The following is a 15,839-nucleotide window of genomic DNA, read 5'->3' as shown; positions in this document are numbered from 1 at the left end:
GAAGGCCCGCGGTCAAGGCACATATGAGAAAGCAATAAATGAACAACTAAGGTGTCGCAATGCGCAACAAAAACCTAAAGATTGATGCTTCTCATCTCTCCGTTCCTGTCTGTCCCTGTCTGTCCCTCTCTCTGACTCTCTCTCTCTGTCTCTGTAAAAAAAAACAACACAAAAAAACAAAATGCTGATGAAGAAAATCAAAGAAGATCTAAGTAAATGGGAAAGTATACCATAGAAGACACAAGACAATTGTCCCCCAAATTGATCTCCGGGTTTAGTGCTGTTTAATCAAAATCTTACCAGGAATTTTATATATATTATATAAATTTAATATAAATAGCTTATATAATATTGAAGAAGTATAAAGCTGGAGGAACTACTCACTATAAAGCTGCAATAATTAAGACTGGAAAAGAAACAGGTGCACAGATCAGAGAAACATAACAGAATGTCCTGAAACAGATCCACACATGGACAGTTGATTTTTGACAAAGGTGCAAAAGCTATCCAATGAAGGAAAAACAAGTCTTTTCAACAAATGATGCTGGAACCATTGGTGGTGGCTTCATATGCATAAAAATAAACCTTGATCTAAACCTTATGTCTTATGCAAAAGTTAACTCAAAATGAAGCAGATCTAAATGTAAAACTGTCAAAACTTTTCAAAGAAAACAGAACATTTTTCTGACCTGGAGATAGGTGGAATTCTCAGGTATGACATCAAAAGCTTACTTTTTTAAAAAAAGAAAAATCAATAAATTAGATTTGATAAAAATAAATTTTTTTTCTCTGCAAATGACACTCTTAAGAGAATGAAATGATACTCAAAACTGGGAGAAAATATTTGCAAATTGCATTTCTGACTGGGGACTCATCATATAGAGAACATATAAATATATAATTTTTAAAATTCAGCAGTAAGAAAACAAACCCAGTCTAAAAACTGGCAAATGTGCCTGACTGTGGTGGCGCAGTGCCCTGGTCAAGGCACATAAGGGAGTTGATGCTTCCTGCTTCTCCCCCCTTCTCTCTATCTCTCTCACTCTCTCTCCCCTCTCTAATATCAATAAAGTCTTAATAAAAAAAATTTAAATCTTTATAAAAACAAAATAAAACTGGGCAAATGACTGGAACTGACACATCACCAAAGAGCATAAATGAAAGGCAAGCATGTGAAAAGCTGCTTACCATCATTAGCAATTAAGAAAATGCAAATTGCAACCACAATGAGATACCACTGCATACCTACGAGAAGGGCTAAAATGAAAAACGCTGATGACACGGAGTGCTGGCAAGGAGTGGAGTAACAGGAACTCTTACACAGTGCTGGGGGGAATGTGAAATGATAGGACCACTCGAGGAAACTGGTGGTGATCTCTGATAAACACATAACTTACCGCATTAGCCAGCAATCCTCTCATAGGTATTTACTCAGAAGAAAGGAAAACATTTGTCCATACAAAAACCTGTAGTTGAGGACTGATAGCTGCTTTATTCATAATTGCCCCAAACTGGAAACCTCCCCATTATTCTCAACCGGTGAAAAGACAAGCAGTAATGCTACTCAGTCACAAATAAGGAGGAAGTTCTGGTTCATGCAACAACTAGACTGGATCTTAAAGGCACCACACTGAGTGAGAGAAGATGAACCCAAAAGGTCACTACTGAATGATTCCCTTTATACACAGTCCTGGAACAAACCTATAGTGATGGAGAAAGTGTCAGTCGGTGCCAGGGGTTGTGGGTAAGGGGAGGTCATGACTGCAAAGAAATACCAGGAGGGAGTTTAGGGCGAGGCAACCCTCTGGATCCTGATTGCGGTAGTAGTTACACGAATCCGCAGGTGTCAAAACTCAGGGTTGTACATCCAAAAAAGTCCATTTCAGGGCCCTGGCCGGTTGGCTCAGCGGTGGAGCGTCGGCCTAGCATGCGGAGGACCCGGGTTTGATTCCCGGCCAGGGCACACAGGAGAAGCACCCATTTGCTTCTCCACCCCTCCGCCGCGCTTTCCTCTCTGTCTCTCTCTTCCCCTCCCGCAGCCAAGGCTCCATTGGAGCAAAGATGGCCCGGGCGCTGGGGATGGCTCTGTGGCCTCTGCCTCAGGCGCTGGAGTGGCTCTGGTCGCAACATGGCGACGCCCAGGATGGGCAGAGCATCGCCTCCTGGTGGGCAGAGCGTCGCCCCCTGGTGGGCGTGCCGGGTGGATCCCGGTCGGGCGCATGCGGGAGTCTGTCTGACTGTCTCTCCCTGTTTCCAGCTTCAGAAAAATGAAAAAAAAAAAAAAAAAAGTCCATTTCACTCGTATCAATTTTAAAAATAAAATAACACAAACTAGTTTTGAAAGTTGTTTTTAAAGTTGGTGTTGTTTTGGACAGGAGCATGGCAGAGACATTTTGGCATAGCTCTTAAGAGAAATTTCCTCTTGTTTAGTTTAGTCTGGTTTCACATGGATGGACTGACCTAAGCCTCTGAGAGGCTGATAATAATGACAACAGTAATGATGATGTCACCACCAGTAGCAGCAGCATCGACTAGCATGGAGGTTTTTGGTTTTTTTTCACTCATATGCAATGTTCACAATAGCCCATGATGGAAGATTCACCCCCCACTTTTTTTAACCAGTGGAAGAACTGAGGTTCAAAGAGGCCAAGACTTGTCTTGGGTCCCAGGGCCCAGCTGAGTTGGCAGCACTCCTTTCCAGGGCTCAGGCTGCCTTCTATTCACAGTCCCTGCTTTTGCTACTAGTCTATTTAGGGGCCAAGCCTAGTACATACCGTCGCTGGTGACGACCGGGAAGTGTGTGCCAGGGAGTGTCTGGTGCTGTCCATCCCCCCATGGATGAGATAGGCTCCCGTGCTGGAGACGATGGGGCTCCCCCCGACATCCATGGTGATGCCCACCATGCTGTGGGAGGGGACCACTGGTGGGGAGGAGCCTGCCACGGTCACCTGGGCATCGCCCGGGGCCTCGAAGTAAGATGCAGCACTGCTCGGGGCGTACATCGGAGGCTCAGGGTTATAGGCATAGGCCGTCCGCCTGTCAGAAAGAGAGGAGCCTCCTGTGAGTCTTGAAGGAATCCAGTGAAACTTCATGTCAAAGTGGGAGCCTGAGCATATGGGCAAGTCAGACTCCAAAGGCCTACACAGCACAAAGTTCAAAGCAATCATCTCTGAAAATATTCAGGATCACCCATATTTAGTCTGACCCATTGCAAACCAGTTATTAAAAATTCTAAGTGTGATCCTGGCTGGTGGCTCAGTGGATAGAGCATCAGCCAGGCTTATAGAAACCCTGGGTTCAATTCCCAGTCAGGGCACACAGAAGAAGTGACCATCTGCTTCTCTCCTCCCCTTTCCCCCTTCTCTACCTCTTCCCCTCTCACAGCCAGTGGCTCGATTGGTTTGAGTGAGGCTCCAGGGGGTTAGGATAGCTCAGCTGGTCAGAGCACATCAGCCTCAGACACTAAAAATAGCTCAGTACTCGAGCATTGGTCCCCAGACTGGGTTGCCAGGTGGATCCCAGCCAGGGTGTATGCGGGAATCTATCTCACTATTTCCCCTCCTCTCACTTAAAAAAAATTCTAAGTATATATAAGGGGTTGTATGAGAGAGCTCCTTTGTGCAGATGGAATAATTCTGTGTCTTGTTATTGTTACATGAAATCTATATGTGAGAAAAAACTGCATGGAACTACACAGATGTGGACATACACAGGCAAACAAATGCGTAAAGGCTGATGAAATAGAATAAGGTCCATTGGCTATTTAACAGTACCCTCCCAATGTCACTTTCCTGGTGTTGCCCTACAGTCATAGAAGATGTCACCACCAGGAGAGAGTGGGTGAAGGGTACTTGGGACTCTGTGAACAAATTTTGCAACTTCCTGTAAGCCTATAATTCTATCAAAAAAAAGGTTAAAAATGAAACTGCATAATAAAAAGAATTTCTAAGTGATATTAAGAATTTGTTTATTCCTTTAACATCTAGATCAAATTTTTTTTTTAATTTTTTTTATTCATTTTAGAGAGGAGAGGGAGAGAGAGTGTGAGAGAGAGAGAGAGAGAGAGAGAGAGAGAGAGAGAGAGAGAGAGGAGAGACAGAGAGAAGGGGGGAGGAGCTGGAAGCATCAACTCCCATATGTGCCTTGACCAGGCAAGCCCAGGGTTTCAAACCGGCGACCTCAGCATTTCCAGGTCGACGCTTTATCCACTGCGCCACCACAGGTCAGGCTAGATCAAATATTTAATTACATATGTTGACCCTGAAAATGTTAAGTTCTACTCCAGTAATGCTGGCCGTAGTAAAAGATGGCTGGTAATGAATGGTTCCTCCTTGGTGGTGAATAAAGGTTAGTGACCTGTCCTGTGGGAAGGCCCTTCTGGGTGGCAGGGTGGCCTCAACCTCTGGGAGGTGCACAATCCCATCCTGTCCCCCAGGTGACATATATAACAATAGTACAATTGAACCCAGGAGGCTGACACTCCTTGCTCAGATGTCATGGGTTTTGTACATACTCTATTGTCTGTCTGCATTGGAACCTTCAGTGTAGTGCTATAGAAGCTCACCCAGCTCTTTGACCACACCACACCCTCACACGTGATCCCTGAACTTTCAAAAGGGATCTCTCGAAATCAAATGAGCAAAAGGACTTATGTCTCGAGTACAATGAGTTTCCCAAGAAATCCGTCATTTTCTGCCCTAAGCATCACATAATTCTCAAGCAGAAAACCCTATAAATCCCTAACAAGTAAAAAAATCAAGTATCAACATCATAAAAAAAGCCAGAAGTTAACAAAAGGCCAGGAGAAAATAGAGATAGAAATGGTTTCTGAGTTGTGAAGATTGAATTTTTAGACTTAGAAGTTAGATTAGGGTTTTGTATTATTGTTGTTTGATTTTCTTTCTAAGACTGCCTTTTCCAGAACTAAAACTACAAAGGTGTGTGATTTCTGAAATCTCTGCAGGGCAAGGATAGCCTAATCTTATAGTAATGGTTCTAATGTATCACTCAAAGAAAAAGGGAGAGGAATTTGTGCAAACACATCCCCAAATGGACGGAGTGGGAGGGCTGTGAAGGAAGGTTCCAGACGTGGCCTAAGGTTCTCTGTGAGGACCATTCCGAGAGGACGGAAAGCCACGTACAAAGCTCCATTCGTGTAGACGGCGTCTCCGCTTTCCACGTACTGCACTTGTGGCGGGTATACGTGCTGCACCTGAAACATCAGATATTTTGTGTTACACAGTACAGTCCACTTGTTCATGATTTTCCATTACTTAAGCTGAAAATAACTTTTATGAACACTGAGGAGTACTGCATTTTCAGTTTTCCTGCCCATAGTTGGCACCGCTAGAAAGAAACTAGGAGAGACTGTCCCGGAAAGGCCATGCAGGAGAGGAACTATCACTGATTTTCTGTGCATGTGCAAGTCGGTGGCATCTGTTCCATGGGGAGAGGAGCCCAGTCGACAGCTGGGAGCAAAGCTGTGGAGCAAAGCTGCAGAGCAGAGTTGGGAAGGGCGGGGGCCCGCCAGCCACTGGGCAGAACCAGAGTTGTGGACAGAACATCAACCTCAGAGTGCTGAACCTGTCACCCACATCCAAAGGCTGGGCAGAGGGCTCAAGCTGGCCACCCTGTACATGCCCCACACTCTATGTACACCCTTTGGGTGGCCCTGGTACTCCTCCCCAGCAGAAGGGTCAGCGCAGAACTGGAAGAAACAATGGGCCTAGAGTGGGGGATGGAGAGGAGTGATGAGAGGACCCCAGCATATCCCCTCCTGGTCCCTGTCAGTTCAGCACCTCTGCTGGCCCTGGTGGGATATTGTGGGACACTGGCTCTGGTGGTGGAGGTCCAGGACTTCATATGGAGGACTCTAGAATCTCACCACAAAGGGAACCTTAACCAATACCTAATTCAACCTCAATTTGGGGTAACAAAATTGAGGGCTGGGTCCCTTTGTGACCTCTTGATAGGCTGGTGTGTGGAGCTGATTCTCACTTCCAAGGACAACCCAATACAGAGTATACTTAGACACGCTCAACCCTGGAGTAACAGCATATCATCAGGAGTCCAGGGGTTGCCATGCTCAGTGGGCTTTGCCTTAGGGGACCAGGTGAAATGCACAAGTCACTTAAGTCCGAGTTGCCCAGAGAGAAAGAGGTGGTGCTAGCCCAGCCTCAGAGGAGGGGAAACTTCTGGAATCATCACATTGGTTTTAGTCTCCCCTCCCTTGAGGAGCTAAGTTTCCCTTCTAGGCCTGCTCAGAAACTCTTTGCTCCCCCCCCCCCCGATCCCACAAGACTCCCCGATTCTCACACACAGACAGACCCCTCTCCACACACTACTCTGAGAAGGAATCCTTGAAGAAAAAGGAGTGTTCTCTGGGGGTCTTAGTCATCTCTGTATTTCACCCATGGCCCCTGTCAGGCAGGAACTTGCACTAATTTTAATTCAGCATCTTGCAGAGCACACACCAGGTCTTTGGGCCAGATCTGACTTGCCTGTTTTTTGTAAATAACGTTTTATTGGCACATGGCTATGCCCCTTCTTTTACAGCTATGGCTGCTTTTGGAGATAGCAGAGCTAAGTGGTTGTACCGGAGACTGTTTGGACTGCAACAGCAAAAAAAAAAAAAAAAAAAAAAAAAAGCACTATTTGGCTTTTCCCAGAAAAGGTTTCCTGACCACTGTCCTAGATGCCATTGACCGAGCTGCTAGTCTGTGCTGCTATTTGGTGGGTGAGCCCATGCCCTCAAGTTTTCTTCCCAGATAATGTAATTTCAAAAGAGCCGCCTCCTTCATGATGGTGCTCATCAGAGGGTACAGCACTTGCCTGTGGAGGGGTTTGCTTCCCCAGGAGGTTCCATGTTCCTTCAATCCAGAACCTTTGCTGTCTGCATGTCTACCTCAGTACCCAGTGCTCTGTAGAAGGGCTGGCTTTCACCCCACATGTTGAATTTCTGAATGAATAAAAGATCACCAGCTGTCTTAGCTTACTGCAAAACTGTATGAAGTGATGCCTAATCAGGTGGTAGTGCAGTAAATGGAGCATCGACCTGGGATGCTGAGGACCTAGGTTCGAAACCCCAAGGTCGCTTGCTTAGGCATGGGCTCACCAGTTTGGGCAAGGGGTTGCTGGCTTGAGTGTGGGATCCAGACATGATCCCATGACTGCTGGTTTAAAGTCTAAGGTCGCTGGCATGAGCTCCAGGTCACTGGCTTATGCAAGGGGTAACTGGCTTGGCTGAAGCTCCCCAGTCAAGGCATATATGAGAAGCAATAAATCAACAAATAAAGTGCCGCAACTATGAGTTAATACTTCTTATCTCTCTCCCATCCAGTCTGTCTGTCTCTCTCTTGCACTAAAATCAAAAACAAAACAAAACCAAAACCTGTTTGCAGTGAGATTTTTTTTTTTTGTATTTTTCTGAAGCTGGAAATGGGGAGGCAGTCAGACAGACTCCCGCATGCGCCCGACCGGGATCCACCTGACACGCCCACCAGGGGACGATGCTCTGCCCATCGGGGCGTCGCTCCATTGCGACCAGAGCCACTCTAGCGCCTGAGGCAGAGGCCATGGAGCCATCCCCAGCGCCCAGGCCATCTTTGCTCCAATGGAGCCTTGGCTGCAGGAGGGGAAGAGAGAGACAGAGAGGAAGGAGAGGGGGAGGGGTGGAGAAGCAGATGGGCGCTTCTCCTGTGTGCCCTGGCCGGGAATCGAACCCAGGACCCCTGCACGCCAGGCCAATGCTCTACCACTGTGCCAACCGGCCAGGGCCAAAAGATTTTTTTTAAACATAGTCTCCAGCCCTGGCAGGTTGGCTCAATGGATAGAGCATTAGTCTGGTGTGCAGACGTCCCAGATTTGATTCCCGGTCAGAGCACACACAGGAAGCAACCATCTGCATCTTTTACCCTCCCTCTCCCCCCTTCTCTCTCTCTTCCCCTCTCGCAGCAGGTGGCTCGATTGGTTTGAGTGTCAGCCCCGGGTGCTGAGGACAGCTCAGTTGATTTGAGCATCAGCCTCAGATGGAGGTTGCCGGGTGGATCCCAGTTGGGGCATGTGCAGGAGTCTGTCTCTCTATCTTCCTTCCTTTCACTTAAAATAAATAAATAAATAAATAAATAATAAAACAAAAACATAGCTTCCACAGAACCTTCTGATAAGAAACTAAAGACATCAATGAAGAAGGAACATCAATGACAAAAAAGAATGCATAATTCATAGAGGGCTCCAGATCACTAAGTGTTAATATGTCCCGTGTGCCCTGTGCTGTGGTTACCTGCTGTGGCACCTGCTGGACTCTGGGGAGGGTGATTGGCTGCATTTGGGCCCCTTTGGAAGCTGAGCCTGCTGCCTGGACCAGCACCCTCTAAAGGGAGGAGAGAAAGACATTCAGACTTGTCAGAGGTTAGGCCTGAAAATAAACACAGATTACAACCAGAGCTATGGCTGTCTGGCTTGCTGCTGCTCTACTACCGGACACACAAAATTACGAAAATGTGAAGTTCAATGGACTCCAGAGTCAAGAGAGAAACAGGAGTGGTTTTTTTACATAAAGCAAGGGTTTTAGCAATCAATGACTTCGATTCTATGATTTTCCAATCATTGGTTTTGATGATTTTGTGCATTGCTTTCTAAACACAACTGTACAAAAATAATTCAACAGGGATCCGGCACTCTGTGAGCTCATGATCAAAGACAAAAAGAACATAAATGAAGCAAAAATCAATGGGTGAATGGATATACACAATATGTCCATCCACACAATGAAATATTACTTGGCCACGAACACGAAAAGGAGTGCAGCGCTGACACTCTCTACGATGTGGATGAACCATAAAAACACGATGCTCAGTGAGAAGCCAGACACAAATGGCCACACAGTGTGTGACTCCATTTATGTGAAATCTCTAGAACAGGCACATCTATCAACAGACACAGGAAGTGGGTTAGTAGTTGCCAAGGGCTGGGGAGGGGGGTGCGGTTTCTTTGCAGGGCTGATGAGTGTATGAAAAATGCCACTGATTTGTTCACTTTAAAATAGTGAATTTTATATTATGTAAACTTTACCTCGATTAAATAATAAAAACATTAAGGATTTACATTCATACTCTCTAAAGCTGAGCTGTCCAATACAGTGGCTACTAGCTGTGTGTGTAGCTGGATGGCTATTTCCATGTCATTTGATTTAAATAAACCATAAAATTCAGTTCCACAGGTGCACCAGCCACATTTCCAGTGCTGAGTCATGTGGCTGGTGGCAGAACACGTGTGCATGGTGGGAAGTTCTGCTGGTCAGCACAGGAGGGCTGAGAGAGGAAGCATGGCCAGGGCATGAGAGGGGAACTGAGCTACAAGAATTCCTCTTTCTGTCAAGGAACTGGTCAGGAAGACCGGGATGCTCATTGTTCAGGGAATGCATGCAGCTTGCCGGCAAGGATGCTGGAGAAAAGGGAGTTCCCTGGATAGGTGGAAGGGAGGCTAAGCTCCTGCAGTAGACAGTGCATCTGGGAAGGGGGGGGAAGAGCAGGAGGGTGGGGATGTTGCCATGGGGGCAATGGAGTGGTTGGATGCAACTGTAACAGGGACAGGAGCCCGGGAACCTGGGAGGGACAAGGTGGTCATGGCAGGGCCCATTTTACCCACTCCCACACCCCATCTGGCAACTACCAATCTGCTTTCTGTACCTATGAGTTTAATGTGTGGTTTTTGTGTGTGTGTGTGTGTGTGTGTGTGGTTTGTTTTTTTTTTACAGAGACAGAGAGAGAGAGGGATAGACAGGGACAGACAGACAGGAACGGAGAGATGAGAAGCATCAATCATTAGTTTATCGCGCGTTGCGACACCGTAGTTGTTCATTGATTGCTTTCTCGTATGTGCCTTGACCACGGGCTTTCAGCAGACCAAGTAACCCCTTGCTGGAGCTAGCGACCTTGGGTCCAAGTTGGTGAGCTTTTTGCTCAAACCAGATGAGCCCACGCTCAAGCTGGCGACCTCGTGTCTCAAACGTGGGTCCTTCTGCATCCCAGTCCAACGCTCTATCCACTGTGCCACCACCTGGTCAGGCTAATGTGTGTGTGGTTTTTTTTGTTTGTTTCACATATGAGATCATATGCTACTTGTCTTTCTCTAACTTATTTCAGCATAATTCTATGTAGGTCTCTCCATGTTGTTGCAAATGGCACAATTTCATTCTTTTTTATGACTAATATTCCATCATATCTGTGTACCACATCATCTCTATCATCTATCCGTGGATAGATACCTAGCTTGCTTCTTCTGTATCTTGGCTACTGTAAGTAATGCCACAGTGAACATGGGAGTGCAAATGTCTTTTTGAGTTACTGCTTTGGTTTTGAGAGAGCCTTAATGTAGAAATTCTCTCCACAAATTTTAAGTGTATCTACTCTGATGCTATATTCAATTTTGAACCAAATGCTGAGAATTTTCACTTATCTTTTGCCTTGCCCATAAAGTCTTTCTGTATAAAAGGGTCATTTCCAAAGTAGAAGAAAACTTCCCTTAAAAGAGAAGAACAAACTAAGTCAGCTTTGGGGGCAGGGCTTTCTTTATGAGTTTTTAGCATCTATTCCTTGGTGGAACCTTTTAAACAAACAGTTAAAAAGCCAAATAATGTGACATGGGGGAGACAGAGAAGGTGTGGCTATTTCAACAGCCACAGCCTTGAGGCTGAGAAGGCAATTCAGGAGAACACAGATTCCTCCCTGCTGATTCAGGTGCTTTTCCACACTGGCTGCACTGGTCTTCTCAGGCTGGTCTGTTACCTGTGGGGAGGCTGGCACTGGCTGGGCCACGGGCGCCTGGGTGGCCGCTGATGAACACAGAGCCACAGACGTTGGCGAGTCCGCTGCACCCTCTGAACTCTGCATGCTCAGTTCTGAAAAGAGGCAGAGAGAGGGTGAGTGGCAGGGTTGCAGTCACAAAGCCCACAGAGGCAACTGCAAGCAAAGACAGGACAGGTGAGTGGGAATTCCCTATAGCCTTCCAGGATCAGAGCAGGAACTCGGCCAGGCTGGGTGAGGAACAGGGAACAGGCTGCACAATTGTTCCAAAGAAAGGGAGAGTGGAGGTGGGCAGGGGCTCTTCTTCCAAATGTCAAACCGAAGAGTAGGCCTGCAGGGTTCCTCAGTGGCAGGCCAGGACAACTGCTTGTTCCTGTTCCAGGTTGATTAGGCTGAACTATTTTCAGGACTCATGGAACTATTTACTCATTTACCTAGCAAGTCAAAACTCTTGGTGGACGCCTTCTGTTTGGGGGACTTTCAAGTGCATTCTCCTAGGTTAGGGTCTCTCCCCCTCGGCACTATGATATTGGGATATCCTGGGCTCTGAGGGGTGTTGAGTAGCATCTCTGGCCCCAACCTGCTAAATGCCAGGACCACCCCGTCTGAAAGTTGTGACAACCAAAAACATCTTCATACATTGCCCAATGTCCCCTGGTAGCAAAACTCCCCCCAATTGAGAACCACTGACCCAGGGAGACAGAGTGAGAGTAAAGAAACAGCTTCTCCTGGGCAAGATAAAAGCCCTCAGGAACTGCAGCAGTACGTCAAAACTGACTTCTGTTCCTAGAGATCTCTGTCCATGAGAAAGCATGAGTGTTTCTTTGAGGCCAGGTGTATACATCTTTCAAATAGGTAGTTCTAAAATTCTCTACAAAAATACTTATTTAATATCAAAACAAAGTGGCAAACAATATAAAACCATTCTAGAAAATGCAGAAAATCAAACTGTCTTCACGTTTAAATAAACCACTGAATACCTTACATATTTGAGAAGCAGTGAAATATGCAAGCTTCACAGAGAGGAGGTGGCTTTGTGGTCAGGTACACCCATCCTTGTCCCTGTCCTGTCCTGTCCCTGGCTCTGAGCATGTCACCCCATGAGTAGAGTCACCTTGCCCCTGCCTCATGGGGAGGCCTGAATGACAGAGCACATCACAGAGCCAGGACAAGAGGCAGATTAAGGTCGGTTGAGGCCCTGGGCACAGAAGAAAATATTGGCCCCCTTAAAAAAAAGAAAGAGACAAGGAAAATAAAAATACATGTTAACCCAATATTTTTAAATAAATAAAAAATATCATGTACTATTAATGTTTAAATTGCACATATAAAACCAAACTTAGTGTCATTAGAAAAAAGTGTAAAGTTGGGGTTTTGCGGGGACCTTCAGAAGTCTGGGTCCAGGGCACGCGCCTGGTGCGCCCACCATTAAATTCACCTCTGCCCAGGACATAGTGTCAGAACTTTTATATATGTTTCTCTATCATCTCAAGTATTCCTACCTACAAGAATAAGTGTGAAGCCTGACCAGGTGGTGAGGCAGTGGATAGAGCATTGGACTGGGACGCAGAAGACCCAGGTTCAAAACCCTGAGGTTGCTGGCTTGAGTGTGGGATCATAGATATGACCCCATGGTCATTGGCTTGAGCCCAAAGGTCACTGACTTGAAGCCCAAGGTCACTGGCTTGAGCCCAATGTCGCTGGCTTGAGCAAGGGGTCACTTACTCTGCTGTAGCGCCCCCCCCCCCATCAAAGCACATATGAGAAAGCAATCAATGAACAATTAAGGAGACTAAGGAGCCGCAATGACTTGATGCTTCTCATCTCTCTCCCTTCCTGGCTATCTCTCCCTATCTGTCCGTCTCTCTGACTCTCTGTTTCTGTCAAAAAAAAAAAAAGAAAGAATGAGTGTGAAAAAAATATTAAAAAATCCTCTTTTTTAAATGCAAAGAAAAACTGATAACAGAATAAAATAATTTGCATAAGGAAGCATAAAGGGGTATGTGTCTTTAATCTGAGTGTTTTTGTTTAATCCCATCATTATTGACAGCGACTATTTCATGACTTCCTCCAGTCCCCTCTCAAATGCCTCTGGTATCCTGAGAACCACTGAATGGATCTGCGGTCTCTGTGCATTTTTGTTTCCTATGAGCCTGACTCAGTTGTCACCACTAGATGTCCCCAAAGCCACATGGTGACTGGCACCTCTTACCTCCTTTGCCTGTTTCAAAGGAGACTGACTTTCCAGTGGTGTATTTCCTGGGTCTCCAACTCTCTCTACCTTTCTGAGAGAACTAACCTTTGGAATATTCTGTTGGAAACTGCTTAATCGAGGTCTCTTACTTATAGTTTTCCCTAACATTTAAACCAGTCATTTGCACACTATATACCATTAGAAGCCAAGAAGTGGGTAATTTCAGTAACATGGGTCAGAATTAAGTGGATTTAGAACTCATTGTAAAAAGAATCCACTAGTGCCTGACCTATGGTGGCACAGTGAATAAAAGTGTTGACCTGGAACGCTGAGGTCACCGGTCAAAACCCTGGGCTTGCCTGGTCAAGGCACATATGGGAGTTGATGCTTCCTGTTCCTCTCCCCACCTCTCTTTCTCTCTCTCTCTCCTAAAATGAATAAATAAAAATATTAAAAAGGAAAGAATCCACTAGCAATAAAATGAGAAAGTTGACTTCACTGAGACCAGGTCTTCCACAGGCAGAAATAATTTTGCTCCAAACTCTCAGCCTTTTTGAAGCAAGGAGAGCTGTAACAGCATTGGGGATAGATAGTGAGTCCGTGCTTGGCTGGCTTACTGTGGCCAGAAAACACCTTTCAGAAAACAAATTATTCCATATCATGCAGAATTTTCATGCTAATACATTCCCTGGTTTAACACAGTATTTACCATGTACTGTCTGAGTTATCGCGCTGTTCCGCTTACATTGTTTACAGCAGGGTCAGCAAAGTTTTTCTATAAAGGACCAGAGACTTTTTGGTCATCCAGCCTCTGCTGCAACTACTGACACTGCCATAGTGGCACAACAGCAGCCTTTGTGGACATGTAAACAAATGAGCTTGGCTATGTTCTAACAAAACTTTATTTCTAAAAACAGGCAACAGGTGATAGTTACTAGTGTTTGGTCCATATAATCTGGGTTTGCTAAAGTGATGTGGCTCCAGCAGGTGGTAGAAAAATTACACTGGATTCAAAGCCTTGTGGTCCACAGGCCCTCCATCTAGTGCACAGTTCTTGTGGCCATACCTCGCCAGCATGGGTAGACTGAAAGGGGCTGCAGAGGGCGACTCAAATTGTTGGGGCTATGGAGCTGCTCACATGTAAAGACAAATTGGAATACAAACACAGGTCTGAATGACAATGGTGCGCTAAAGCTTATGAAGTCACATTGATTCACCAAACCCTGGAACCCCAGAAGCCAGGAACAGCCCTTAAAACTTAGTGTCTCTCCAAATTCACATCCACCTGGAATCTCAGAATATGACTTTATTTGGAAATAGTATCTTTGCAGATATAATCAAGGTAAGGATTGAGATGAGACCATGCTGGATTAGGGTGGGCACTAAATCCAAAGACAGTGTTCTTGTAAGAGACAGAAAGGTCACACGGTAACGAAGGAAACATGAAGACAGAGGCAGAAAATGGAGTGATGCAGCTACCAGCCAAGAGACAACAGGATTGCTGGGAGCCAGCAGAAGCTAGAAGAGGCAGGAAGGATTTTACCCTAAAGGGATCATGGCCCTGCCAACATTTTCTAGTCTCTGAAACATTAAAGGATAAATTTCTGTTGCTCAAGCTATCCGGTTTCTGTTATCTTGAATGACGACAGCCCAGGCAACTCAAACAGGGGTCCATACAATGTGGAGCACAAAGGACAAGTAGGGACCAGACATACCACAAGATAATTTTGTGTAGTGCTTCAGTGCCATGCACAACCAAGGCAGTTGATACATACTGATCAAATGAATGAATATTTTAGTAACTGCTTAGTATTATATTTGATACTGAATTATACAAAAGTATAGTGCCTCTGCTTTTTTTTTTCTTTTTCTACAGAGACAGAGAGAGAGTCAGAGAGGGATAGACAGGGACGGACAGACAGACAGGAACGGAGAGATGAGAAGCATCAATCATTAGTCTTTCGTTGCACGTTGAGACACCTTAGTTGTTCATTGATTGCTCCCTCATATGTGCCTTGACCACGGGCCCTCAGCAGACCGAACAACCCATTGCTTGAGCCAGCGACCCTGGGTCCAAGCTGGTGAGCTTTGCTCAAACCAGATGAGCCCGTGCTCAAGCTGGCGACCTCGGGATCTCTAACCTGGGTCCTCCGCATCCCAGTTCGATGCTCTATCCACTGCGCCACCGTCTGGTCAGGCAGCAATAGCGCCTGACCTGTGATGGCATGGTGGATAAAGCATCAACCTAGAACACTGAGGTTGCTGGTTCAAGGCCCTGGGTTTGCCTGGTTAAGGCACATATGGGAGTTGATGCTTCCTCCTCCTCCCCCCTTCATTCTCTCTCTCCCTCCTGCCCCGTCTCTCTTCTCTCTAAAATGAATGAATAAAGTCTTTAAAAAATTTTTTTTTAAATTATCAATAGCATTTCAGACAGTGAGAATCTAGGATAGCACTTTATAAAACAGATAATAATACATGGGATTCATATTTTGAGAGACAGTACAGATGGAAAATATAAGTAAATTTGTAAAGATTTCAAACATTTTTAAATCTATCTGGCTATTTTAGGATATTTGGGGCTATTTTGGGAACTGTAGTAACCTTTTGAGACTGACTGCTTTACTCCTCCTGAACACATCCCTTAATACTAGTATTGGAGAGAAAGACTGCCATATACTGCGTGAGCTAGCTTGGCTGCTCTGATATATTAACACACAATATACTTGTCTTCAAAGAGCATGATTTAAATCCCTCCCTACCCATCTGAGATAACGTTGTAAGTTGTACATAAGCTGATCCAATTTTACAAAAATTAAGAAAAAACAACAACACCCCAGCTC

General features: G+C 45.5%; 1 protein-coding gene across 3 annotated transcripts in view; it reads right to left on the bottom strand.

The window, feature by feature from the left end:
- The window catches only part of RFX2 (regulatory factor X2), a 117,628-nt gene that overhangs the window by 48,893 nt on the left and 52,896 nt on the right, over window positions 1–15,839 (bottom strand). For all 3 annotated transcript variants that reach the window (XM_066274601.1, XM_066274622.1, XM_066274612.1), the window contains exons 2-5: window positions 10,788–10,900; window positions 8,282–8,371; window positions 5,142–5,212; window positions 2,775–3,036 (exon numbers count right to left, since the gene is read on the bottom strand). In XM_066274601.1, coding sequence (XP_066130698.1) covers window positions 2,775–3,036; window positions 5,142–5,212; window positions 8,282–8,371; window positions 10,788–10,892 — 528 coding nt within the window. In that variant the 5' untranslated portion in view covers window positions 10,893–10,900. The remainder of the gene's footprint in view (window positions 1–2,774; window positions 3,037–5,141; window positions 5,213–8,281; window positions 8,372–10,787; window positions 10,901–15,839) is intronic.

Source organism: Saccopteryx bilineata, chromosome 1 (genome assembly GCF_036850765.1).
Source record: "Saccopteryx bilineata isolate mSacBil1 chromosome 1, mSacBil1_pri_phased_curated, whole genome shotgun sequence".
NCBI classification, from domain to species: domain Eukaryota; kingdom Metazoa; phylum Chordata; class Mammalia; order Chiroptera; family Emballonuridae; genus Saccopteryx; species Saccopteryx bilineata.
Note: the sequence above shows the minus strand (reverse complement) of the source record. Positions and strands in the feature narration are given on the sequence as shown.